The sequence below is a fragment of the Centruroides vittatus genome, unplaced genomic scaffold (assembly GCF_030686945.1).
Source record: "Centruroides vittatus isolate TY-2023 unplaced genomic scaffold, ASM3068694v2 contig_538, whole genome shotgun sequence".
Classification (NCBI taxonomy): domain Eukaryota; kingdom Metazoa; phylum Arthropoda; class Arachnida; order Scorpiones; family Buthidae; genus Centruroides; species Centruroides vittatus.
In genome coordinates this window covers 530329-557168 of record NW_027122316.1, presented here as the reverse complement: position 1 = coordinate 557168, position 26840 = coordinate 530329, and the positions used below count along the sequence as shown (strand labels likewise).

The 26840-nt window shown below is 34.9% G+C and overlaps 2 protein-coding genes across 2 annotated transcripts; one reads left to right on the top strand and one right to left on the bottom strand.

Annotated features, from left to right (window-relative positions):
* The first annotated feature begins 666 nt into the window (after positions 1-666).
* LOC136978449 (leucine-rich repeat and WD repeat-containing protein 1-like) lies at positions 667-16343 on the top strand. The gene is made up of 14 exons (XM_067274155.1): positions 667-867; positions 2265-2487; positions 3455-3571; positions 3638-3790; positions 3859-4176; positions 5551-5683; positions 9788-9894; positions 9960-10152; positions 12178-12253; positions 14093-14227; positions 15434-15531; positions 15606-15776; positions 15839-16017; positions 16086-16343. Exons 1-14 carry the CDS (start codon positions 800-802, stop codon positions 16176-16178), a joined length of 2064 nt encoding a protein of 687 aa, XP_067130256.1. The 5' UTR covers positions 667-799; the 3' UTR covers positions 16179-16343.
* On the bottom strand, positions 15615-26806 carry LOC136978450 (TBCC domain-containing protein 1-like). The gene is made up of 12 exons (XM_067274156.1): positions 26772-26806; positions 26610-26685; positions 25483-25561; positions 25335-25401; positions 21186-21306; positions 18824-18948; positions 18661-18740; positions 17605-17727; positions 17348-17526; positions 17179-17279; positions 16338-16487; positions 15615-16268 (listed from the first exon to the last, which is right to left on the bottom strand). The coding sequence occupies exons 2-12, from the start codon at positions 26659-26661 to the stop codon at positions 16182-16184; spliced, it is 1164 nt and encodes a 387-aa protein (XP_067130257.1). The 5' UTR covers positions 26662-26685; positions 26772-26806; the 3' UTR covers positions 15615-16181.
* Positions 26807-26840: the final 34 nt, after the last annotated feature.

Below are 26840 nucleotides of genomic sequence, written 5' to 3'. Positions count from 1 at the left end.
AAATGCCGGTCCTGGGTTCGCGCCTCTCCAACGGGCTGAAGTTTTTTGTGCCCCGGGGGATGCCTCCCGGGAGGCATCCCCCGGGGCAGATCGTGCCCACGTGTCGCGTTTCCGTAAACATAAACCATTTCTAACTAAATTGCATACTTTCGGGTAGTCGTAACATTGTTTTTCATTCTTTTTTCACGCTGCAGATCCCATTTCGGGTCAGTTTCTCCCGAAATAAAATCCTTGAAGCCATCCTCATAACCTAAATATTAAAGTTATTCTCATTTTATCAATTAATTAATTAATTTTTCGAATGCCAGCCATATAAAAATTGGTGGGAGAGTACGCCATAGTTCAAATTGTTAAAAATTTCAGAAATTAATGTATTTCAACTATAAGTGATATTCGCTAAATGAAAAATCACGGAGTCGTGTAGTGACGTCAAGCGATGTCGCCATAAAGCAAATATTTTTAATATTTATGCTTATTATTAATTAATGCCAAATTTTTCAAAAGTTTTTATATAATTTAATACAATAATCAAAATTATTTTTATTTTTTCTGATGTTTGTGAAGAGAAATAAGTCACAAACTGGCAACATTGTCATTACGTTACGTAGAATTCTACGATATACTTCGATTCTCCAATCACAAAAAGTTTTATGTTTTTAACAAATTTGTACCTCATCTCTGATTTGATATAATTAGATATGTCCGATACGTCACTTCCGACTGTCGATACAAGAGAAAATGGCGGCAAAATTTTAAAAGGAAACTACATGTGCATTATTTTTCGATTAATGTGATAACGATGTTAACAGAAAAATTAATTTTAAGTCGTACAGAAAACTCATGTCTAGAAGACGTGGAACATTTAAAGTAAGGAATTTAATCATTTTTGTAAAAAAATTTTGTAAAATTAAACAAATTGAATGACAATTACTTAATTTCAGTTTTAAGAATGATTAAAATCACCTGTATTTTTGAACTGTACACGAGTAATAATTTCAATATGTTAATGACCATCAAATAAAACGTAATAGCAATTTTATAAATTATTAACAAGGAATTTAACTGAATTTTAAACAAATTTAAAGCCTGTGTATCATCATTTGGGTGCCACGTTTGAGATAAGTTTGTTTATAATGGCTGCATTCAACAGAGTCAGCACTTGTAACTGAGCAAAAGTGTTTCAATTGGTAACTGTTACGTAGTTACATCTGCTGAATGATGAGTGATGCGCTGTAACACAGCTATCATTGCTCAGTTTCAGGTAGCATAAATGAAAGACACTACTACATGTGATGTCAAAATACCAAACATGTTCCAAAACAGCCCTACTGTAGAGGGTGTTTGGCAGAAAAATACTCAACAGCTCCAGAACTGTTGAATCTGCTGAACACAGCCAATGCATGCTACAGCAAATATCTGTTTTTATTTGTATTAAGAAGAATGTAGGTGATTAAGGTAAGACATGAACTCTGAATGAGGGATTTGCCACCTCCAGGGTGGCAAATCCCTCATTCAGAGTTCAGGCTTGTATAGACCCTTCTATACAAGCAAAAAAGTCAATGAAACCATACCTGTATGTGCGACCTTCAAGAGATATTTGCCTCCAAAGATCAGTTTTTAACACGAACCGGTGTACCGCCTATATATGGACATATGATGTTCTGCATATGGACTGTATCCATATGCAGAACATCATATGTCCATATGGAGGTGAGCCCACATCCCCCTAAAACTATATAACATTGCATACTCCACAAACAGTGGAGTGGGCTATTCAAAGTTGACATTGTTGCATGGGCTAAATAGTTAAATGTGATAGTCTTACGGAGCAATGCAAACTCCCGATTGTGTATGACCCAGTGTTGACTGATTTAAGGGGGCTGTATCTTGCAAAGGGCCACATGTAAAGTATGATTCTTTTGACTTTTTTGTTCCTGTGGTAATGGTCTATGGCTCTGATAAAGTCTCAACTGTCTCATTCAGAGATGTACACAATCTTTGAGGAACATAGCTTTAGTGAAAATATGAAATGAACTGAATGGTTTGACATGTAGAGATAATAGCAGTTGCCCTTGTTGTTTCAAACGTGACACCGAAATGACGATCGAGTGTAGTTCACTCAAAATGCCTTCTTTTGTTAAATTAAATTTATTATTTTATTGCTGTTATGTTTTTTTTTTGCATATTATAATTATGCTAGATAATTACGTGTTCTTGGACTATCTCGTTGCTTAACAATAAATAAATTTTAAAATTATTTTCAGTTTATCAAACTTGGATATTGGAGAGTTAAATCCTACTTTGTTTACATCATTAATTAATCTGAAAACTTTAGATGTATCCAGAAACCGATTACGTTCTTTGAAAGGAATTGTTTTGTGTAAATTAGTGAATTTAAAGTGCGAGGATAATATGATATCCGATATTCAATTCCTTAAAAACTTTCCCAATTTGGAAGAGTTGCATATAACTGGAAATCCCTTAATGGTTAGTTTACACGTTCATTAATACATTTTCTGTATATTAAACACATTATTTTTATGAAAGAGTTTTTCTGCCCTGCACATAACAAGAATGGTGCATTCAGAGATTAGATTTTATCCCATTTATAATGGGAAAGAAGTACAATTATCTGGAGTGAGGATTGTGGCCTGATGTATCTGGGTCAAACTGTCTATAAAATTTTCAACTTTGATACCATGTGACACGGACACAAACCCACACAATGCCAATCTACATCGATGCAAACTATGCCAGTGAACTAATATGACACAAACGTGAATGGCATTGATGAACAAACATGACACTAATATGAACATCATTATTGAGTAAGACATTAATGTGTGTTTTTTTGACACTGATAAATCAATATAACACCAATCTGAATTAATACAGTACCAATTCAAATGACACGAATGGATCAACACTAATCCATTGACACAGAACCATTGCTAATGTGAATGACACCATTGAACATGTGAATGACACCATTGAACAGTAGCGGCACTAGGATTTTCATTTTGCAAGGGCAAATGTTCTTCACATTTTATCAAACAAACTAATTTTTAAAATTTAATGACATTCTTTGTAAACCATATAAGCTATAGAAAGTTTAGTGAAAATATGTAATTACTCACAAATAATTAATTCACATTTAAAGAAGCCTCTACCGATAATGGCCAGTACAGTTAGACTCGAATAAATTATTTCGGGTTGGGAGCCGTCGAATCTACACGACATTAACACGAACAACTCGTTAAGTGAATGGTCTCGCTGTTCAGTTTCTACTGTATGTGTTCATGTACTAAAGAGTTCTGAGAGTCACACTGATATATTTATTGTTTCTTCTATCCAACATCTCTCTAAAATATTGTAAGTCTTTCATAAGAATGATGTGTTTAATGATGTTTAATTTATCTGTATCATTTAATACAATAATGTTGTTGGCTTTTAGCATGCCGACAGATACATTGCAGTATCGATTTTGCCAAAGTTGAGAAAATTGGATGGGAAATCTTGCACAGATCTGCGATCAATGGATCAGAGAGTAGAAAGTAGATTATGCCCTTTGGTTAGTAATCATTTTGATTTTTTAAATTTATTTGTCAAATTTGGTTTTAATAATAATTAATTTTAGATAATAACAATTTGGGAATCTCAATTTGCCAATAAGTTATGTGACGGAATGACGGAAGCAGAACATCTAGATCTCCAAACTCAATTCTCTCGTCATTTGCGAAAGGCAACTTTGACCTGCCCCGAAGTTCCCAATAAATTTAGACGTTTTAAGGTACGGTTTCTCTTAAAGTGTTTTTTTAAAATATTTTATATAACTCTAAATTCTTTTTTCGACGCCAGATCGAATCTATGGGGACGGAAATTTTCAAAGCGGCGGTGAGGAGATTATCGGGCATTCGTCAGTCTCCCAGAATTTGCACGCCAAAATGTCATACGAATTTGATGTCGCCTTCTAGGAAACGGCAGAGTTCCGTCGAATGTTCGCCAAGTAAATTGGCAATAAAAAGAAAATTATTTACCGATTCACCATTAAAGCAAAAGAATGTTTGTAGTGTTACTAACAAAAAGGAAAATTTACTAAATATAAGCGAGAAAAATGTATCAAGTAGTTTAAGAACTCCTCCTAGATCATCACCAAGAAAGATTTTTACTGAAACCGTAAGTGCTTAATTACAAAAAGAGCTAATTTCTTAGTGTGTTCATTTAGTAGCTTATTGAAAAGGGAACTATATACCATTGTCAGCTGTGTGTAGTCTATTTTCTATAACTTCATGCATTCTTCTGAAGGAAATAGCTTGCAAAAACAATACTCTCTTAACGGTGTCTCTGGGGCTAAATTTAAAATAATTAACGGATGTTCACATTTTTATTAGAACACTGCTATTGCTTCTACAATAAGTCAAGTAATGCAGAGAGATACACTTTGTAGTATAAAAGATGCAAAAGAAGGCCAAAAACATTTCTTTTCAAATAAAAAATTTGCTGGAAAAGGTGAAGAAGAATCGTTGGTGATCTGAAGGTGCAATTAAAGAATTTTTAATGCTTTTATTTTAAGCTGCAATATATGTTGTAGACTATTAGAGCATGCTAGTGATGCTTGGTTTCTTGTATTTCCACAGCAAACACTAGTGCAGAAAGTAAACATTGTAAACATCAGTGTTGTGCTTTATGAATGGATTTTAGATAGTGTTTCTTTCATCTTTACTAACCAATAATGTCTTTTGTTTTTTCTTCTTTACTCTTTCTTCCTTACAGGTGCTAAGATGGCCTTTATTTTAGCAAGTCCATTATGCCAGGTTTGTAACGAGGCAGGCGGGTGGTAAGGGCTTGGCATATCCAGATGGACCGTTCCTAAAAAATGCTAGTTTTTAACTCATCAGATTTCATCTCGGGTCTCCCAGAGCAGTAGGCTGCCACCTTAACAACTTGGTCATCCAGTCTTCTGTCAGTAATGCCATCTAAACACTGGTAGTAAAATGAATCACAATGTTCCTCAAAGACAAAATTAATGTGCTAGCTCGTTTACAGGGAGGAGAATTGGCTCTTAAGGCTGCTTTTACTTTCATCATAAATAAACTTATCACAAGATACATTAAGAAGAGAAAAACAGAAATGAAAGAATGTAATCCTTCCAAATACTGAGCTGTTGTCTATTTTATCTCATTTATCAGTTTTAACTTGCAATCAAATTAAGTAAAACTGCAAAAGCAGAATTTTCTCTGATTGGAGTTGTGAATTTTTTATTTTAGAGCCAGAACACACAGATATTTTCAAACAAAATTAGGTGCAGAATTCCACACCAATGCACAGATGCATATTAATTGTGAGGAAGTTGGAGGGCTGGGCTAATTTCTGTGTTTCAAAGATAAATTTAGCAGTAAAATTTTGTTACGCGAAGACCATTTGTTGGTCTCATTTCAATCCGTGCATTGTCATGTTCTGTACCAAAGTAATTCAGTATGAAAATATTCATCTGTGTGTTCCGTTCCTTAGATATCTATAATGTATTTTTAAAGAATACTTTAATTTCAGACAAGAAAATTTCCTTTCAATCTAAACTATAAACCGCTTCATTTTCTTCGTTGTCATTCCGTGCGAAACGATCCAGAAGACTGCAAGACTCAAGTGTGGAAAGCCGTCTTCGAACCGGACATTATCAGTCCAGGTACACATTTTTCATGTTTAAAAAACAAATTTTTTAACGATTAACAAACTAATTAATTTTAAAAATGTCTGCACATAAACCCCCAACTACTTAACAGCATTTGAAATTGCAATTTTGTATATTATGATTGATTTACAGGAGTAATTCACTTGGTTGATAATGAGTATTGTCAATGGAGTTGATTGATTGTTTAAACAATAAGAGACAATCGGTTGCAATAATTTTGTCATCCTCGTGCATTAACTTCTAGATTTTAACATTCTTAAATTATATCAATTGGTTTTTGAGCAGAGCTGTAGCAATGCATTGATGATAGGAAAGTGCCAAGGCTGTGCAGTGTGAGGGGTGCCAAGTACTCCTTGAATATGCCCATTGCTACAACTCCGTTTTTGAATAATCTGTGTATCTAGACATATGGTAAATTCTCTAACTTGAAGCTCCAAGGGGCAGGAAAAACTTCAAGTTACAGACTATTAGAGTTAGAGAACAGCAGAGTAAAAATGTTGATTTTGAAGAGATTTGTATGTATTTTTACCTCTTTTGTATTATATAAAGAACCTTTGATAGTTTTTTTCTTTTTTTTTGTTTTAAACGGCCTGTGTAATGCCTTCCAGCAAAATGTTCAATGTAACTATTGGAATCAAACAGTTTTGTAGGTACCTCTTGTTGAGATTTAGTGAGAGGACCTCTTGCTTTGGACTGGAATGTTGTCTGAGGATTGGTGTCGGAGAGTAGATATAACTGTTCGAAAATTTCACGGAAATCCATTAATTAGGATCACTTTGGATAGAATAAACATTAAAATATGTGTCTGGGAACCTTGACTGGGAGAAAATTTGAGTTAAGAAATTTGAGTTTTACTATATATGCAATTTTAGAATCATAATTTAACTCTACTATATATGAGATAAGCTGGGGGCTATAGGGGGTGCCCTATAACCACTTAATCGGCATGGGCTGGTAAAGCCTGATCTCTGGGTCGTTGGATGACTTAAAACTGATAGGATGGCAAGTTGTTGAGTGGGGAGGTGCAATGGGTAAGTGTCCAAATAGGTGTCCAAATGCAGAATAGACAGGAGACAGGTTTAAAATAAAATATAACATAACAGTTTATTTGACAGCTAATTTTAAGATACACTACAATTCTACAAATTATGCTCATTTCTACAGAATATGAGATTAGATGTGGTTACATTAAACTCTTAGGGAGTGGAGTGACAAAAAGTTTCTATTCAGCTCGCGAGGCACGTGCCTGACCTATTGACCTATCTCTGTCGCCAATCTCAGAGAGAGTTTACAATGTTCTACTGATACCTCAATATTCAAAGGTCGATTAAATGACGTTTGCTCGATCGGAGAGAGAGAGGGATTCGAAGTGGTTTCTTCCCTTTGGCAACTTGCATGGGCTGGGGCTGTCCATTCATGGAAGTCTGTTTAACTGGCACCTTGTCGTTGTCTACTCTTGGCACTAATTAACTTCTAGATGTGGAGTCATCTTCCCTCCCGACTTGGTATGGGACGAACGCCCGGAACTTCGGTGTCTCCACCTTTTATGCTATTGGCCTGGGAAAATGATCACATGGTCGACCGTTGATGAAGTCAAAGATTAATTTCCAGGTGCGAGCACAGGTTTCTTCTGATGACGTTTTATTGCAGCTGTCCCTCTTTCACAATTCGATGTTTTCCTTTTGACACCTTGTCAAAATTCCCATCCGTTTGTTTACAGAGAACATCATTTGATCTGTTTTAGTGCAATGTTTTTTTCTAATAATCACATTAAGAAATTAAGTTCAAATTCCATAAATTCGTGCAAAATCAAGGTCATGATCAGGTCCACGGGCTCACACTATATATGGCAGTTTTTCCAATGTTTAGTGCAAATTACATAATGTATTTATTTATTTCTTACTCTTTCTGTCCTGTGGGTTCTTTTAAACTAAGCCAGACCTTCAATGGAGGTAGGTTGGATTGTGGAGGATAGGGCCTGACGTATCCAAGACAGATCATTTCTGAAAAAATTCTAGAGGTTGCTAGACTTGCCTGTATTCAATTCTGATTTCCCGAAATGGTAGGCTGTCCAGGCCATCTAGGACAGTTAAACTGTCGGCCTAAATCTTAAGCATAAATTAGTATATAAGCTGACTTATTAAGCCTGATAGAAAGCTTTTCAAAACTAGGGATAACTTACACGGCAGACATAAAATGTAAGCCTTTATAATAGAGTGGTAAATAAAGCAGTCACCACATTGTAACTGAATAGGATGTCAAAAAATTTCCTACTAAAACTTTTATTTATTGAACTTATTTAATGTAGATATTAATATAATAATAATTCAAGTATAAATGAGTGGTTTTCAAACTGGGGTCTGAAGTCTCTCGGGGACCGTGAAGGGGTCACTTCAGGCAAAGCAGATGCACCCATCCCATCCCATTGAATGTACAGTACATTTGATACTAAAATTTATCATCTTCCGACAAAAAAATGTTTTGGTAACAGTAGTCTATATGTTAATTGTGGTTAATTTTAAGGGGTCTGCATCTAAAAAATTGTAAAGGGACATCATGCAAGAAATCCTAAAAGTGTTTGAGAACCACAACCACTGGTATTACACTATACATTTGTTGCCAATGGCTAACGTATCGATCTTCTTTTGGTGCTAATCAAAGTCGTGATTCGGTGTTTGACTATTGTGTAACATCTGTAGAGCAACTGTTTCGGAACTATGTTACATAAGTTATTATTACTTCTTGACACTCAAGGAGCCCCAAAACATAAAAAATGCTTACAAAATTGTACGTATCTTCGCAGAGGCTTCTGTTTTGCATTGCATCTCAAAATGGGATAAGCCGAAAATTTTGAAACTTGGCAGGGTTATTTCTACTATGGGGCATTGCTTTTATTAAATATGGGTGGTTAAGGTCAAGGGGTAGGAACACAAAGGGGATCATGTGTTATATTACGCAAAATACATATGGTGGAGTGCGTATAGGGAGCAATGTACAAAGAGAGTGTTATCTAGACAAGACTACTATATCTTTTTATTTTATATTGTAATATTCTAATCTTGTGAACCTGCCAAGTGGGTCTATATTTTGCCATTTGGTTGGGCTAGAAATCAAATTACTTCAGTACAAATTGTACATATGTACAATACACACATTGTTATATAATCTGTATGATTAGAACAATGGTTTTCTTGACCTTCTCAAGACCTTGGAACACCATTCATATACTTTTATTAAGTGGGAGCATCAGCATCAATATTTCAAAAATCAATAAGTAATTCCACGTTTACTGTTCTCACAAACAACAAAGCAGTAAACTAATAAACTTTATATGCATTGGGCTTTGAGTTGTTATTTATATAATGAAATAACCAACAATAGCTTTAAATAAATTTAAGGTGATGATTGTTGGTTAAAATTTAGAACCTTTATTCCAGGTTCTAAATTTATTTAAATTATAATTATTAATTTAATTGAGAGATGATGCCTAACATCTACCTCTAATGACAAATTATTTTATATCAAACATTTAACTAGACAGTTTATAGCCCGATATTTAAGGTGATCATTGATTATTTCACTAATAAACTTTATTCACAGACAATTGCATGTTTATTATTTTATTCAATATAATAAAGTAATATCCTGAAGTACATTGGAATAAATTTACAATAAAAATTAGTCTGTTTTTTATTTTGTTCGTGGAACACGTGGAGAAAATTTGCCGAACACCCCTATTCCACGCAATGTGGGTCGAGAACTACTGGTGTAGAAGCAAGCATTGTCAATGTTTTGGATGATATAACTCGATAAACGAAAGCATTTTGACTCGCAGAAAGTTCGGCATACTGTAATTTATTGATGCCGATTTAAGGAGAATTTGTGTTATATTGTTTAACTTTGTAACAAATCTATCCAGTTTTCAGGAGTTATAAATGTAAATCTCCCTTTTTAGCAGAATCTGGTTTTAAATGTAATATGAATCTTTATGATAAATTGTATTTCGAGTTCTGTTTTACACTGTCCTCGATGCCAATTTAGATTACTTTGCTCGTAATGTTTGTAAATTTTTTATATTGAAAATCTTTTCTTATTTAGGTCGAACGACGAACATCGTTGCCACGTGCGGAGGAAACATCATCTGCTTAATAGACTGTTGTTCTGGAAGAGTCGTAAAACGCTACAAACATCCAAATTTGACAGAGGTAAATAATTTCTCGAGTAATTTGGAAAACATTAAGAAGCATAAATAATTTCTTGTTGCCGTTAGGAATTCTTTACCCTGGACTGGACGGTGGTGACGATCGGCACGAACAAGACGACCCTTCTGGCCGCTGCCGGCTGCAATAAAGAAATTCACCTACTGCATCCCTCTCAGTTGGTCTGCTATTGCAGTTTCAAAGCCCACAACAGAGCGGTGAACTTTATTTTGTTTCACCCGACAGAACCTACCTGGTTATTTAGTAAGCTTAATTTTGATACTTAAATTAATTAATCGGTATCTATTTAATTTATTATAGAATATTCATTATCATCGTCGTCAGTAATTTGGGGCTCGACACCTGCTAGTATCTGTTACTACACTATTCTATAATTTTGCTTTGTATTATTCCTGTTAATTTGCAAGATGGTTTCAGTTGTAATTTGGTTCTATACCATTCTTACGGTGCGAGTGAGCGAGACGAGACGTGATAAATATCAAAACCTGTTAGATATATGCGAGAACCAGAAATTCGCTCTTTCCAGAGTTATTTCTCGCTTCTCACTTGTGCATGGTTTTCGTTTGCGAAAACTAAATCGCTCGCTCTAAATTTGCGTCTGCATAGTCGCACCCTTACAGTAAGCTAAGTTTTAGATTTGGCAATAATTACTCTGTGTAAATTTATGGAACATGCATCCACAATCTTCCATCGTCAAACAAATATGCAACTTGAAATTGCAGCCCAGTTATGATATATTAAGTAACAAGTAGCATCGTATTGTTCAATCCAAAAATCAAAAATAGTACGCTTAACAATAAATAACCTATAAGATCCAGAGAAGTGTTTAGGAAATCTTTATCCCACAGCTTTGGATCACTGTAAAATCTCTAATGAATTAAACACTTTTCTGTGTTCAAAAATAGGAACAAACAGTATGAATCAAATGCACTGAATTTAAATTTAAAAGAACAAATAACAAGTTTCATTATGTAAAATCTACGTTCAAGGGAAACATGCAAATTCCAGGGTTTACTTCACGTCTAACATCAAAATAGGGCGAATTTTCCATAGAAAGTTATCTTGGTAGGCATTCTAACTTGCCAGATTGCTTATCAATTACTTAACAATTGTTTCCATGGATTCCCTTTTTAATATTAACCTCTTTTTATTGTTTGTTGTAAGTAGTAGATCAAAAACAAGCTGAATTTTTGGTTAATTTATTAGACAACACACAATTTTTTATACCAAGCTACCTTCAAGATAAGCTCCTTCCATACTTACACTTCTATTGGCATTTAAACTGGCTTTTGTCACAGTCTTCCACTCTCCAACTCTTGGGATCTAAAACCTTTCAACTTCTCTACTCTTTTATGGAACAAATAAAAGGCTGCAGAAGCAAAATGATGGGAGTAAGAGGATCGGGAAAATGCCATTACGCTCTTTTTGATTGGATATTTACGAGGGTAGATCCAAAAAAAGGTTACAAGGGTAATAAAAAATTATTTATCGATAATAGACAGAAAATATAAAAGGGAATTAAGAGGCATACTTGCCAATCACTTATTCACATAATCACCAAATCTGTTTAGGCATTTATATGAACGCAGGACCAACTTGTATAACACGGCTTGGTAGAAATCACGTCCCTGCCCATTGAGCCAGTTCTCGGCAGCTGTTTTCACATCACCGTAGAGAATCTTGTTCCAGATAAGTGTTCCTTCATTTTCAGAAAAAGGAAATAGTCACTGGATGCCAAATCTGGGCTGTATGAGGGGTGGCTCCAGACTTCCCACTTTTGCAGCAATTGTTGAGTTTTGCAAGCAGTATGGGGCCTGGCATTGTCATGCAGGAGGATGACACCATCACTCAACATGCCAGGGTGTTTGCATCAGATGCCCATAAGAAACGAATCACAGCTCGCACCTCCAAGCAAGACCACATTTCTAAATGTCTTGCCATTTCAATTACTCTGACACATCAGCGAACTTACACTACCTACCCGCACAACCGCTGTAAGACAACTAGTACCATCTGTCTCCACTCCGTACCTACATACTAACTGGGAATGACCGACAGAAGTCGCAACGACTGGAATCCTTATACTTCACAAAAATGGCTTCGAGTACTACTAAGAATTATATTTTGCTGTATGGCATGATAATGAATGAATTGGAATTTGGTTGTTTTGATTGAAAATTTTGATTTTATAATATGAAATTTAACGAGTTAATTATTAATCGCTTACTAAATTCTGATTTTTACAAAGTTAATAAAATTATTATTTAGGTGGAGGTGCCGACAAGAAAATTCACCTGTGGAACATCGGAATACCAAACTGCCCGGATTACGACGAAAAGGTCGAGTAAGTGCTTAGAAATTGTTTTGCAGGTGTTTAATTTTAGAGAAAATTTTAAACGCGTGATGTCTTAATGTACTCCAAATGTTGGTCCTTCCGATTGGTTGAAAACGGACCCAGAGTGGAGTCCGAAAACGTTCGCCATATAACCGGTGAAAGTCTATTTAATTTTCTAAGGTTTATGATAGAGTAATGTTTACAACCCGGTGTTTATAGGAGTTTGTTTGTACTCCAAATGTTTAAGATATGAGGATTGATTGACAAATAGGTCTCCATTTTTATAAAATTAGTTTGGGAAGAGAGAGAATAAAGTGGTAAAAATGTATTTTAGTCATACCTATTAATTTTTTTACATCATCACTGTTTAGAGTGACACTTCTGCTTGATCCGTTCCCAAACGGCATCTTGAACTTTGACGTCCGATGCAAAATGGCAGCTTTTTGATGCCTAATTTTGGAACTGCCAGGCTTCCGGAGACAATCGAAAGCCCAATTTTGCCATTGTGTTACCATGAGGTTTCACAATATTTCATTAAATTGATTAAGCAGAAACACTCAAGATGAATACTCTTTACTTGACAAGAAAGAATGTGTCTAGTAAATTTTCAGTCAGAAAAGAATGTTTTGATATTTTAAATATTTCTTGAATATATTATTTGAAAAATGTTAGTTTTTAATTAAGAGATGTTGCCAGATTAAATGAGTGTTTAAAATAATTTGTATAAATTATATACAGGGGATGCATGAAAGAGTTTTGCACCTAAAAATCATACTTTTTATTTCTTAAATCATATTTTTTTGTAATTATTAGCTTAAAAAACTATACAATGTACAGTACACTATTACGGTAGCCCCTTGTTATATCGCACACACAGGAAGACAAACCAAATGAGCAATATGTTAGATGGGGCAATATAACCAACATGCCTATCCACTGTTAGCTAGCTTTTATATTTGGAAGACCAAAAAATAACACAGTATATCCAAACAAGCAATATAACGAGGGGCTATTTAACATCTTTCTGACCGACACACCTTTTGACTGTACTTGATCTTCTACTATCACACCAGACCAGAGGTTAACTTTTTTGAAATCCAAACACAGATGTTCACAAAAATATTTAGACAAATTCTTTACATACTGTGATTTTTGGAGAGTGCAAGGACGGTTTGCAATGCCCTTAGTCTTTCTGTTTTGGCATCTGTAGATACGGTTTTTGATGTCTTAGGTTATGTTTGGTCTAAAGTTACTTCTACGTTCATTTTTGCATTGATAGAATCTTTTAAGTGTTCTCGACGATGGGCCAAATAAGCGTGAAAGTACCCGAACACGTCGTTTATTAAGAAATTTTCTCCTATAAAATCGTTTCTTTTTCTCATCATTCCTGCAGAATAACTCCATAATAAAGTTTAAAAATATAAATAAGTTAACTGTAAGGCATCATTTGGAAATGTGCATCGGGGCACCACTGTTAGTAGGTCTGGTGGTTTTCAGAGGACTTATCTTACATTCAAATTCTATTTAGTCGTTTCTTTTTTTTTGTTGGTAGTGGCGAGATCCACGATAACTTCCGATAATTGTTAATGTTCTTGTGACACGGAGTTATTTACTTGTATAATTCAGTAATGAGAAAGTCTTTCCAAAAAATGTTCATGTTGTGGAAGAGTACATTAAATTCAAGGATTTTGAATTAAGTTTTTAAAGTTAACTATTTTCCATCTTGCGGGTATTTAAATTTTTTTTAATGTAACCTTCCTGTAATAACCTAAGGTTATTATTGCATTAAGAATATGCATGACTGACTAAAGAATTTTGTTAATAATTAAATGTTTGTTTTTTTTTCAGGAAATTACTGACTTTAGAACCGGAGATGGAGGTCGTCCAGATGGCATTTTCGCCAGTCCGCAATCTGTTGTTAGTCGCGTGTGATGGAGGCACGCTTGTTTGGAATGTTGATGGAGATTTGCACGAAGTACCAAGGTAAGCGACTACTACTATCCAAAAAAATTACGTATTTTGCAAGTAGCAGCAAAAGGTTGAGAAGTATAGGGTCATTATAATTAAAGTTCCACTTTGAAATGGCCATAAAAGGAAAACTACTGGACAGAATGTTTCCTTTTATGGCCATTTCAAAGTGGAACTTACCTCTATAACATTAATTATAATGACACTGTAGAATAAAATGTGTGTTGCCATATATAGAAATAATTGTCTCATAATACTGTTATGGAAACAATGCCACAATAGTGACTTAGTCATAACTTTTCATGAAATAATTTTGTAATGGTAATTAATGAATGCTGATGTTTAAACTAGTTGGTTTTTATTACATAGCAACCAAATTCATCTTTTAAGAGAATGTGGTGAATGAATTGATTAATGCAATTTTAGTGTTCTTTTAACATTTTTGACCTGCTATTAAAACGTGGGTCGACTTCAATACAATACAGTAACCCAGGAAGAGGGGCTACAGTGTTGGTTCTTGATGTGAAAGTGGAGTCCTTATCAACCTGTATCGAAATGGCAAGTACAACTAAATGGTTAAAAAGTTTACACCTCTCCACAATGCTAGCATGGGAGGGGGTGAATAGGAAGAAAATTGTAGCAGATCCTCCTTTTAATGTCACTTTTATGCTTGATGAGCAACTCGTTGAGATATATATGACATGAGCTGCATTGATGGTCTCCTCCTTTATGGTTGGGATTATGTATAGTACATTCCATTGCTTCGTTTGCCATCAATGGGGTCTTTACATTGTCTCCTACAGAATACTAAAGTTGTATTAATTAAAAATCATCTTTGTGTAGATTGGATGTAATTATGCGATAATTTTGGCATTTTGATGAACAAGATTTCTTGTCTCCCAATAACTTTGAGTGTCTTGGTTTCAAAAAATAAATGCTTAGATGGAAAATAGGGAAGCTGTAATATTGTAGCTTTATATCTAGATGTGGATGATAATCAATACTGATTTGGGCATTTTTTGTAGATGAACAGGGTGGTCCCCTGTACAAAGGAATTCAGTTCCTGCAGATATGTATCCACAGTGATGTTTGCAGGAACTACATTTTCCTATTCTATGATTAATTTTTAATTAGCTTCATATCTCAAATGTCAAACAGTCCATGAATTTTGTGTAAATTAATTTTATTAGACAAATGTAAGAATTTTTCTTTATATTAAAGGAAAGGCAAGCAGTTTGAATCAAAATTTACCAATAGAGGTGGCAAAGAAGAGCACTTACTCTTTGATGGATTGAACATTCTATCTGCAGACACTTTTGGTAACACAATTAAGCTATATGAGTATGTTATATAAAAATGCCTCACTAATTGTCTATTGCATTTTCTAATTTAGCTATAAAAGCTGCCAATTTTGGAGAAATTTGGATCTGCAGCACAAAAGAAATAATAAAACAAATGCAAATTCCAAATCAACAACTAAAATACATCTATAATACAATTTATGAATGGAATGGCTGTTCTACAGATTACATATCAATGGGATGTTGCATCGACAGCAAGAATGGTAAGATTTTGACCATCTATTATAATAAATTGGTCATAAAGTAAAGTGGCTTTTTCAAAAAGGTTCTTCATTGTTGGCGTGTGGGGACGACACGGGCGGGATACGTCTGTATGCGATCGACATCCGGCCGACCAAACCGGTGGTTTCCGAGAGAAAATCCGCAGTCTCTATCTTGTCGTGGCCCAGACTACTGTCCGATCTGACGGCAAGGTATAGCGTACCTCTACCGGACACCGAGAAAGTAAGATGAAACTGGCAAACGTTTTCACACACAAATGTTACACTCTAATGTTAAACTTCAATTTTCAGATATGTGTTAATTCTGTTGCCTTTAACTGGAATGGACAGTATTTAGTTGCTTGTACCGATAAGAATTTGTTTTGTATTTGGAAGACCAATTAATAATCATTGAGTTGACTCCATAGACAGTTTCTCGGAGAGGGCTGCCAGGCTATCTAATTCCTGCTGATGTCCAGAAATTTTTAGCCAATGCTGAAACATAAACTCTGTATATATGAACACAGCATGCAACAATATAATGAACAACAAAATATAACCTACCTTGAATTTCTGTTGTACAGTTTTGGAAATGCTTTCTTTTTGCTCGTCACTCAAGTCTAATTCCAATATTTTCTTCTGCCAGCTCTGAAATACTTCTTGTTTTCTATTTACAAACTGTTGATAGGGAAGAGGTAAACCTCCTGGGATGTCCTAATAATAATAAGACTTGGCATTTGAAAAATTCTCATCAATAGTATATACAAACTAAAAGTTCCTAGGCATTGTGGTACAGGTCCAGTTGAGAAATTAATTACCGTATTTTACAGACTATAAGACGCACCTGAATTTTGGAGGCAATTTTTCGAAGAAAAAAGTGCATCTTATAGTCCGTAAAATACAGTGTATACATTGCATTGTGCAGCATTGTTCGAATAAAATACCGCATATAGGTCAAGTTTAAAAAATGAAATAGATAATATAATGGAAATACTTGCACTTCAAAATTCATTAGCACTAAAAGAAGGAAAATATGCATGTGAATTTTTAGTATTTTATTAAATGTTGATTTGAAATGCATTGCTATATTTATATAGTAACATACAGAGATGAGTATGGTTTGTGAGTTGGCGCCAACCTAGTAGGGGTAAAATATCCCACGATTTGGTTTATGGTCTTTTTTATCTTGACTGTCAAACACTAACTGTAGTTGCACGATGGATTCAACCGTACATGCAGCCAGAGAATCTTTGTATGCTCCAAGAAGAATTAGAAATTGAATCATCAGGGTGTCGTAATTGTTTGAAAAGGAAAGATGTCCATAGTGGCACATGCATTTTGCAATCTGTTACTGTTACTGTAACAGTAAGAAAAACTATTCTATACAAAAAGAAATGTTTCAAACCTTTGTTTCGCCTTCCATTTCGAATGGGACGGTGAACAAGTTAAATGTCGACGGCATTATTGATAACTGGGAAGTCAATTCTTCAACTTTCATTTTGTTATCTTTGGATAAATAAATAAAAATTAGGCAAAATATGTTTGTGTACTTTTACCACATAAAGTTTACTTACAGATACAAAGACATTGATCCCACATGTTAAGATATGTTGTTATTCCTGCCTTTTCCATCTGTTTTTCCAGAAGTGGATAGAATGTGTTGTATGGAGCAAAACTTATGTTTAGGTTCCTGCTCCCTAGCAATAACGGTCTGCTGGGAGTTCGTAAGTATGCCATAACTTTATTGCAGTTGCTGAAAGAAAATAATGAAATGTTTAGATCTCAACACAAATATAGAAAACGTCGAATATTTTGATAAAAATAAACAGACGTAACGTGTATCCTCCTCGTCATGGCAATAATTCGTAAATTTTTACAGTTAGACACGTCCAACAGAGTCGTTACGGGTCCCAAGACGACGGTGAGGTCTCGACAGTCTGTCAGTGTTGCACTTCTATAAATTGAAGATTAACAATCATGCTACATTGTTAAAGTTTATCTGTTCAAATTTGGGAATTACTTAGTAATAAACAATAGTAAAAGATACATCACTGAAAAGCAATAAATGGATGTTTTATATTGGTGCATCATTCCAGAAGAGTTCTAAATCAGCAGAAGATCTAACAATGAAGTGACTGAAATATCAGGATAATTACACTGGTGTGTGTACTGCTTATTTCACGAATCTTTGACGAGATTAACACATGCTACCAAAAACTTTCTCAGTGCCAAGTGAATACTGCGCATTGCCCAGCTAAGATACATTAGATGATTGATATGCCATCGCTCGGATGATATCGGATATAAAACAGTATTCATTTAAAAAAGAAAATTTCTTATTTTGAATTACAAATGAGTCTTTGACTTTATTTTTCCAAAGAATAGATAGTATATAATTATGTTCATTTTTTCTTATTTGACTGACATAATAGACAAGTATCCATCTTCCATTAATTGATGTTATCATATATAGTAACTATATGACTCTCCAGATATCACAACATATACATATGGACTCTTTAATTTTTATTAAATTTCCCTCAATAATGCAAGCCACATAATAGTCAATAGTATTTTTAATTCATACGCTACACCAGATACAAACAGTTCTACGACGATCTCGGGAAATGAGAGATTTGTCTAGGCAACCTTGTCTCTCTTGTTTTGAACCGAATGGAGTAACAGTCACGTATTAAAAGCAATTATAAAGTGGATTTTAAAGTTAGAGAATTGAACATTATGTCATTTGCGTATAGCAACTGATAAAAGCCCAACCTATATTAAGCTAATTTAATGCCTCATCCTGAATATAGAATTAAACAGCTTTATAAATGATAAAAAATTAAGTAAAAAGTATCGCACAAAACAAAATAGAAAATAATCTTACTTGAAGGCCGACAAAAGATACAAATAAGACTGAGAACACTGCTGGACTTTAATGTTACACCCGTGCATGATACGAGACGACTACAATCGTAAAAAAAACTAATTAGAGTTACGTTTCTTGTACGGAGCGATTACAGATTGTACTTTTTGCCACTTTTACTTACTCTAGCCCAGGTTTGTCTGTTCAGTCGATGCAGGATTACGGTTCTCTTGTTTTTTGGCGCGTAGTGGGCATTGGTAAACAGATACTTTGTTTTGCGGCCGTTTCGATCTTCTCCGTCACTCGAACCTGTGGACGTGGAGACAATTTGCTAATAAATATTCGACCGAGCAATTTTGATACTTTAGTGATGATTAATTAGAAATATTAACAAGACAATGTATGGAAGTTTGTTCTTTAGATTTTGCAAATTCCTGCTGTAAAAGAAATGTTTAGAAAGAGAAGTTACTTTGTTATATTTATTAAAATATACAATTTTCTTCTGTTTTATCTTACAACGAAAATATGCTATATAAATTTTCAATATTCAAATTATTGCAAGAATATAAAAATTAATACATCACTCACTCTTACAATTGGCCAAATAGTCATTAGCTATGCACGATAATGCAATCGACGGCACGACCACCGGAGCACAAAAAGAATGCCAGCTTACATGTTTTGCCTACTTGAGAAGTTTGTATATCCAAATCAGATAGTCGTATAAGGAATTTTAGGGTAAAAATTCTTAGTATAAATGAACATTTGCATAAAAAGACTTAAGTGTATAACAAGGAAAAGAAATTAAGTGTCTGGGTGCTTATTCATTTGATGGGTGAAAAATTCCTGGTGCTTATTTGAGGCCGGCGACTATTTCAGATCTGGCACTTCAACTAAAAGTGACAGCAAATACCAGTAGAAGACAACTGATTTTATACGAGGAGAATACCGTGCACGAGGAATGTACAACAGCACATTTTCGTGTGAATTTTCCTAAGACGGAAATTTCTTTCTAGAAATGGACTCTCATTAATCTTGTACTTTACTGTGGTGTGAAATGAAACATGTTCAATAGTAATGATCCTAAAACCTTCACAAACCGCATAAGCCCCAGTGTTTATTCATTTGCATGAGTCAAAATCCACAGTGGTGGAATCCCGTGAAGGTAGTTAATTGAGTCCCTGTGCTAATTCAAGGAAATATGATAAATTCAAATTTTATATAGGTAGAGTTCTGTAGGTTTAGATATTGTTTCAAGCGATAAGAGCAGGCTTAAACGGGGCAGAAATGACAATATACACACTTACATATCTTACAATCATAGAATAGAACTGCAAATTTCGAAAAATATCTTTGCGATAAATGTTCGTTATTAACAGGAATGGAGAAAAATACGAGCAATTATTTATTGTGATATTGCCATAATGTTTTCAATTTTAGTAGTGCCCTGTATATCATACTTTTCCTGTTAACAATAGAGTCGTGCCAGTCGTCTATCTAGCTCGGGGCCTCCTGCCTCTAAGCTTTCATATCTCATCTTGATTTTCATCTATCTGACTTCATTCTCGAGATGAAGGAAGGAAGGAAGGAAGGACAGACAGACAGATAGTGTCAGTGGGAATTTATAGGTCTACAAGTTTTGAAAATTGCAGCCCAATAATTTGCATTCTAACACCGAAGGAGGAACTTTGGCACGCAACTGGGTCACATTGTCATTTCTTGTTTAGAAATTTAGACACTCGCTGTTCTTCTGCATTTGGGCTTTATCTTTGAAGACAGACAAAAAGGTTTCAATTCAGAAACACTTCATTCATACAATACTGATTCAAGAAAATAAATCTTTAAAGATTTTGAAGTTACGCATCTCAAGAATTGCAACTACTTCAGCTATGTATGTTGAATTTTTCAGTTAACATATATTTGGATGTATTTAATTTTAGGTACCATTAAAAGCACAATTTTTTGATAGGCACAGTCCTTTGCGGATTGTGCCAGATGTCAAAACAAGAAAGCACCAGTTTACCATTCTGGGAAACCCGGATCGAGTCAAATTGTATCCTCGGAAATCTTCGCAGAAGTTTAACACCGAATATGCTGAGTCTCATTCCTCGTCACCTGGGTGAAACTTTCGATAAGGATGGCCGAGTGGAGAGGAATGGGGCTTGCTAAATCCAGAACAGACATGATAAAAAAGCCCTCTTAGTGCCGAAAGGGCAAAAAAGTTATTTATTATTCTTTGAAGAATCTTTTTAATATTTAATATACTAAACATATAGGAAGTATTACAAGATACTTCAATAGTAATTTAGACATAAATATTCAAAATTTTTGCCTAAGACTTCACATATAGAAATACTAGACTAAGACCGAATATCGACAAGCTCGGTCCTTAGTCCAGTATTCAGAATCTAGTGCTTAGTTGTAGATCTTATAATAAGAGGTCCTTTTACGCAATGTAAAACATATAAGTCCATGCTTTTCTAGGGCCTTGTAAAACTTAAACTATTAATAGCGTAGTCTATTTTAGATTCTCAATTAAAACTTACCGATTCTGGGCCAAGACGAGCATCGCTCTCTAGTGACATCAGTGCACATGTCGAACGGATTCGGACCCAAATGAGTTTTTATCCACACCATCAGTTTTCTGTAGTCGAACGTTCTCGACTCCTGAAAGTATAGGATCGATTTGTAGATTCAAATCTGATAATTTATTTAGTAATTCTATTAGTTTAATATTAGACATATTATAATTTAAATATATGAGCTGGGTCGTCCAGAAAGTAATATCTGTTTGCCCATAATCACAAAAGAAATCTACTCATGTAATATTATGGAAAGTAAGTAGTTCAAATATCAATTTAATCATTTTTCAAAATAATTACTGCCATTATTTAAGCAATTGTCGTATCTTGTGAAATAATCTGACAAAACTGGAGAAGTATGAAAGAAGCAGTGCACTTCAGCAATATATTTAATGAACCAAAAACGTTTTCGACCTATTTCCGTAGGCCTTCTCCAGTCGGAACATCAAACTTAAATGAAAAAAAAAACCATTTGAAAAATGTATTAAATGCAAATATCTTGTGACCAGTTTTTTGAATGCTGTCATCGTAGACTTCTGCCATCAAACCTTTAACCGCTGTGTGACTTAGTGCTTTGTCAGTGCCGACGAGTCGAAAGACATTCTGTCCAGAAATTTCTTTGATTTCCCCAACAGGTGATAGTCACTGGGAGCCAAGTCTGGAGTGTAAGCAGAATGGTGCAGAATGTCCCATTTGACATGTGGAAGAGGGGTGTGTGGTCTCCGAGCCGTGCGAAGACACGCATTGTCCTGGAGGAGCACAATACCTTTAGACAACATGTGACGAATGTTGTTTAAACGAACATTTTTGGCATTTGGAAACCGAATAACTGTGCACTTTGTATGCCGCAGGATTATTAATTTTTGTCACCATTTTAATGACCTACAACTCTACAATGCACCCAATCATCATGTAAGTTACTTTGAGCAAAGCAAACATGTGACTGAGGACAGTTGACCTTGCCTACTTGGTATCTATTGCTTTCAACTTATCTATGACCAAACAGGAAGACCCTTGTGTAAAAGAACAAGATTAATCTTATTTCTTATGAAATGTTGAAGAAAAGACTTACTGTTAAAGCCTATTTTATATCTTAATTCGGTAGCATTTCTAATTTTAATTATGCTGAATTTGAAATAAAATTAAATATTTTACTATTCAGGATTTTCTGGGACTGAATTTACATATTATATTCACAAAGAACCACATAAACAAATTTGGTAAACAATCTAAAATCATTTAATGTAATAGCGGTTCGGCCCATCAGTTTTTGGGATGCCGATAAATAATAAAGAAACCATCTAAACACAATTGGAATTTATAAAATCCCAATCGGTAATAGAAGAGAGGGTATGAGTTCTGAATATATAGATGTAATGACTCCAAACAATCTAAAGAGGATTAAGGAGCTTAATAAACACTTTGTCATTAGAAACAAGACATCCTAGCATCCCTGCTGAATAATAATCTCATTTTATCTTGGAATGAAATAAAGAAAATCAAGTTCCTAGATGTCGGAAATAATTTTTAGACGGCGGAAGCCATCTTAAAATTATTTGGTTTTAGAGAAAAGGTTAGAATCTAGAGTAGTTAATGAGCGCGACTCTGATAACTTAGCAGCATCTGAAAGTAGCTAGCAGCCTTATGTCAATGCATCATTAAATGATTTTACATTTCTATGTATTTATGTAGTTTACTCTGTTATCTATATTAACCAGACTGGCATAATCATGAAAAATTGCAATTCAAATTTGATTCAGACCATCTCATTGTAATATAATGCCGGTGGTAACAGGTTAGGAACTCCCAATTTTAGCAATATACTCAATATACTTTTCGTGCACAAGCTTTTTGTGGAACTTCAATCAAATCAGTTTGATTTTGTATGTTTTATCCTGAACTTCAATGATGTTTACATGTGTTATCAAACAATCCTTTGTACTGCCACTGCACTGCATTTAACGTAACCATTTAATGCTACAGTTTTCCCCGACAATTGCCGATATATCTCTTTCCGTCATGCTACTTCAATAGAATACAGGATAAATTTTTGGATCCCAAAATCAATTGTACTTATAGTTTCTGTAAGAAAATCTTATTGTATTTTACGCTTTTTGCCCTTACTATTAAATGCATCTACTAGCTTAAGGTAGTTATTTATATAAAGGCTTATCACAACAGTGAACATGAACACAAAATTAAATTTAAGAAATTTTCTGTTCATGTTCACTGGTGCGATAAGCCCTTATACAGGGTGACAATAATTAACCCGTACAAGTTTTTTGTATCGTAAATTTATTAAAGAAATAAAAAGTAGCAAAACAACAGCATATAACAGTGACAATACTTTACGTATTAATCAGATATTCAGCCAGTTTCAAAGTGGCCTCCTTTTGCTTTGATGCAGAGCCCCAAACGCGTTTTGAAATTCTCAGCGATGGGCCGCACTCTTCTGGAGACAGTTTGTCTCACTCCCAGCGCAAGGATTGCTTCAGCGACTCCAAACTTTCATGGCGCTTAGAACAGGCCCTGGCCTCCAAAATGGACCACACACTGTAGTCCATTGGGTTCAGATTCGGCGAGTACGGTGGCCATTCCGCAGACGAGATGAAATCAGGAAAATGAGCCTTGCACACTCCTGAGTCTTCTTCGCCCTGTGTGTCGGCGCCGAGTCCTGCTGAAACGTCCATTTCGCACTGCCAAAATGCTGCTGAGCCCACAGAAGTACCACAGCCTCGAGAATGTCACGTTGGTACACATCTTGATTGATTTTGGCCTCTTGATCGACGAAAACAAGGGGTGTCTTGCCGCTCGCACAAATTCCGCCACAAACCATGACTGACATTGCATTTTGTGATGTTCGATGACGGCTGAGCGTCCAGGAGCCCCCGCGGACCAGTTTCTGTCGTTTTGATGGTTGTACGGAGAAAAGCTTCTCGTCTGTGAAGAGAATGCCCTCCCATTGTTGACCTGCGGCCCGACGCTTGAGTTAACGGGATCTTTGGAGTCTCACGCACTTGTTTTCATCGGTGAGGAGCTGAACCTTTTGGAACTTGTAGGGCTTGAGTACGAGTTCCTTTTTCGCCATTAACCGCACCGATTCACGATTGATTCTGATCTCACGAGCAATTTTTCTCATGGAGACCTTCGCATGTCAGTCAACTCACTTTGTGATGATCTTGCGGTTCCTAGACGTGTTGACAGTGCGCTTTCTTCCACGTCCGGGACGGTCATTATTGTTGCCAAGCTCCTTGAATTGCCGAACTGCATCTGAGACTGTCATTTTTGGAACACCGAGCAAACGAACAATTTCACATTGATGCTTTCCTTGCCGGAATAGCTCCAAAATTGCACAACATTTGTTCGACACCATTAAAAAAATAAAGAACTAACCCTTATTACATCGAAAGTACATCTACACGGGCAGGAAATCATGGAGAATTAAACAATAGTATGTAAATTGGTGACAGTAAAAAAGTTCAGGTGCAGCATTGCTACAAACTTTGTACGAGTTAATTATTGTCACCCTGTATAAATAATGACCTTAAGCTAGTAGATACATTTAATAATAAGAAAAATTTGATTGAAACTCGATCGGAAAGAATACGACTTTAACTAAAGAAAAACTAACAATAGGAGGACCAATCTTCAATATTCGACTAGCACGTGATTTGAAACCGAATCCAGAACCACATGCTATGTCAAGTACCCAATCTAACGTGTCACGCCCTTTGAGTCTACGCTTACCTCTTGGGAATTTCGTCGAGAATTACAGTTTAAAACTGTCCAAGCAGTCTCGGTCGAGTCGACAAGATTTTTAGTTCCAAGATAACACATGGTCGAATTATCGAGTCGATTTGTCGTCAGTTGATCTTTTTATGAAAAATATTCGACTAGCGCAACTAAGAAATGGACAATGATGCACCGACACCATACTATCTTGGGAAATCGAGAGGCTCCAAATCAAATTTGAAGCGGGATCTTTGAGATGGTAAGCCGATAACTTTTTGTATGGCAAATACAGTAACTGAATAAATTTTATATGCAATTTTTAAGTTTGATTTTAAAACAGAAATGTTTTCTAGTAGTAAATAATTAAATGCAAACATTTACCATTTTAAAGCCCATTTCTTTTTTATTTTCTTCCATCCGTACTATATCGTGCAACGTCGCTACGGTTCTAAAAATGATTTTAGAATAAAAATATTTAAATTAATATATAAAGCATCTATTTTGATATACTGTACAAATAACTCCTCACCGATTTTTATCTGACGAACCTTCGATTAAGAAACTTAATGCTTCTATCACACATTCTGTTACTTTGTTGGTGAACTTATCTAATTTTTAAAATATGTAAAATAATATTTGTTTTAAATAACTTGTTTCTTAAACAGTATGTATTTATGAATGTAATATATTTTAATTGTTTAAATATATTCAAATATTAACTAATTATATACCGACTTAATCTCTTATTGCATACGACAAATATTTTTGTGCGTATAAGAACACGCTCGCATGTAAAGGTGGCTTCGTACGTTTGGTATTCGGCAATTGGCTAATGTGGAATGTCTAGACCCACCTGTCGATTCTTTCTGATTTGGCATAATATACCAACAAGGAGCGGAAAATGGCAAATACCAAATATTACTCACAATTAGTCTAAATCGTACACACTACTTGTTACTGGTTAAGTGTTTGCTTGGCATTTGGTAAATACCGAACGTGCCGAGCCACCTTAAGAGCATGTTCTTATAATTGGAGCAAAATGTAACAATAATTATCTCCAAAAAAATTGAAAATTAAGCTGCACATATAGCATCATACCTGGTAGAACCCCATTTATTGATATAGCCCAATATCTAGTGTGAAAAATGTTCATTATTATTACAGAATGTTTTTCATGCTAGGTACTGGGTGGTATCAATAAATGGTATTTTTAGGAAATATGCCACTTGCACAGCTTAATTTTCAGATTTTGAGATGGTAGACATCTGACATAAAGATTTCTCGGTACTTTGAAACAGCTAAATGAAGACATCTTGAATGTCACTGGTATCGTACGGTTTAATTTAACTTTCACCTAATCGGGGGTCTCCAACCTTTTTCCGAGAAGATTCACGTGAGCTGTAAAAGACAAGCCCAAGAGCCACACATATGGAAGATAGAATCAAATATTAAGATCCTTTTTATTTCTGAATAACGACGGACGTAAATCGACGCAAAATCCGTAACTTTTTCGAAAGAATTTTGTCAAAACTGGGATAAATTTTGCGGCACCTAACGCTAAAATACGAATAGCCGATCTTGAGATTTTCAATTTCTCTAGGAAATTTAAATATTCAAAACATTCAACTACATTTAATAACAATTTTAAGATCTTACCTTCATCCGTCAATAATCCTATTATTTCTTCCAAATTTGTTCGGACAAACATTAATTGCTTTTGTTCCACGTGATCCTATTTGTAAAACAAAAACGGAAATTAAGTAATTAATTCGAGATATTATACACGAAATAAAATAAAAATACTTTTTAATGCTTTACCTGTCTCTTGTGGCGGGATTGTTGGATTTGTGACGGCCATTTATATCGTTCGTAAAAGAATAATTACAT

What these genes read in the sequence shown, in the direction of transcription:
- LOC136978449 (XM_067274155.1), top strand. Translation starts at nt 800, where the DNA reads ATGTTAACAGAAAAATTAATTTTAAGTCGTACAGAAAACTCATGTCTA. An exon ending in ACCGGACATTATCAGTCCAG is followed by an intron (nt 5,684 to 9,787) that starts GTACACATTTTT and finishes TTTCTTATTTAG; the next exon opens with GTCGAACGACGAACATCGTT. An exon ending in GATTACGACGAAAAGGTCGA is followed by an intron (nt 12,254 to 14,092) that starts GTAAGTGCTTAG and finishes TTTTTTTTTCAG; the next exon opens with GAAATTACTGACTTTAGAAC.
- LOC136978450 (XM_067274156.1), bottom strand. Translation starts at nt 26,661, where the DNA reads ATGTTTGTCCGAACAAATTTGGAAGAAATAATAGGATTATTGACGGAT. An exon ending in GGTTCGTCAGATAAAAATCG is followed by an intron (nt 25,402 to 25,482) that starts GTGAGGAGTTAT and finishes AATCATTTTTAG; the next exon opens with AACCGTAGCGACGTTGCACG. An exon ending in ACAGACAAACCTGGGCTAGA is followed by an intron (nt 18,741 to 18,823) that starts GTAAGTAAAAGT and finishes TTACGATTGTAG; the next exon opens with TCGTCTCGTATCATGCACGG.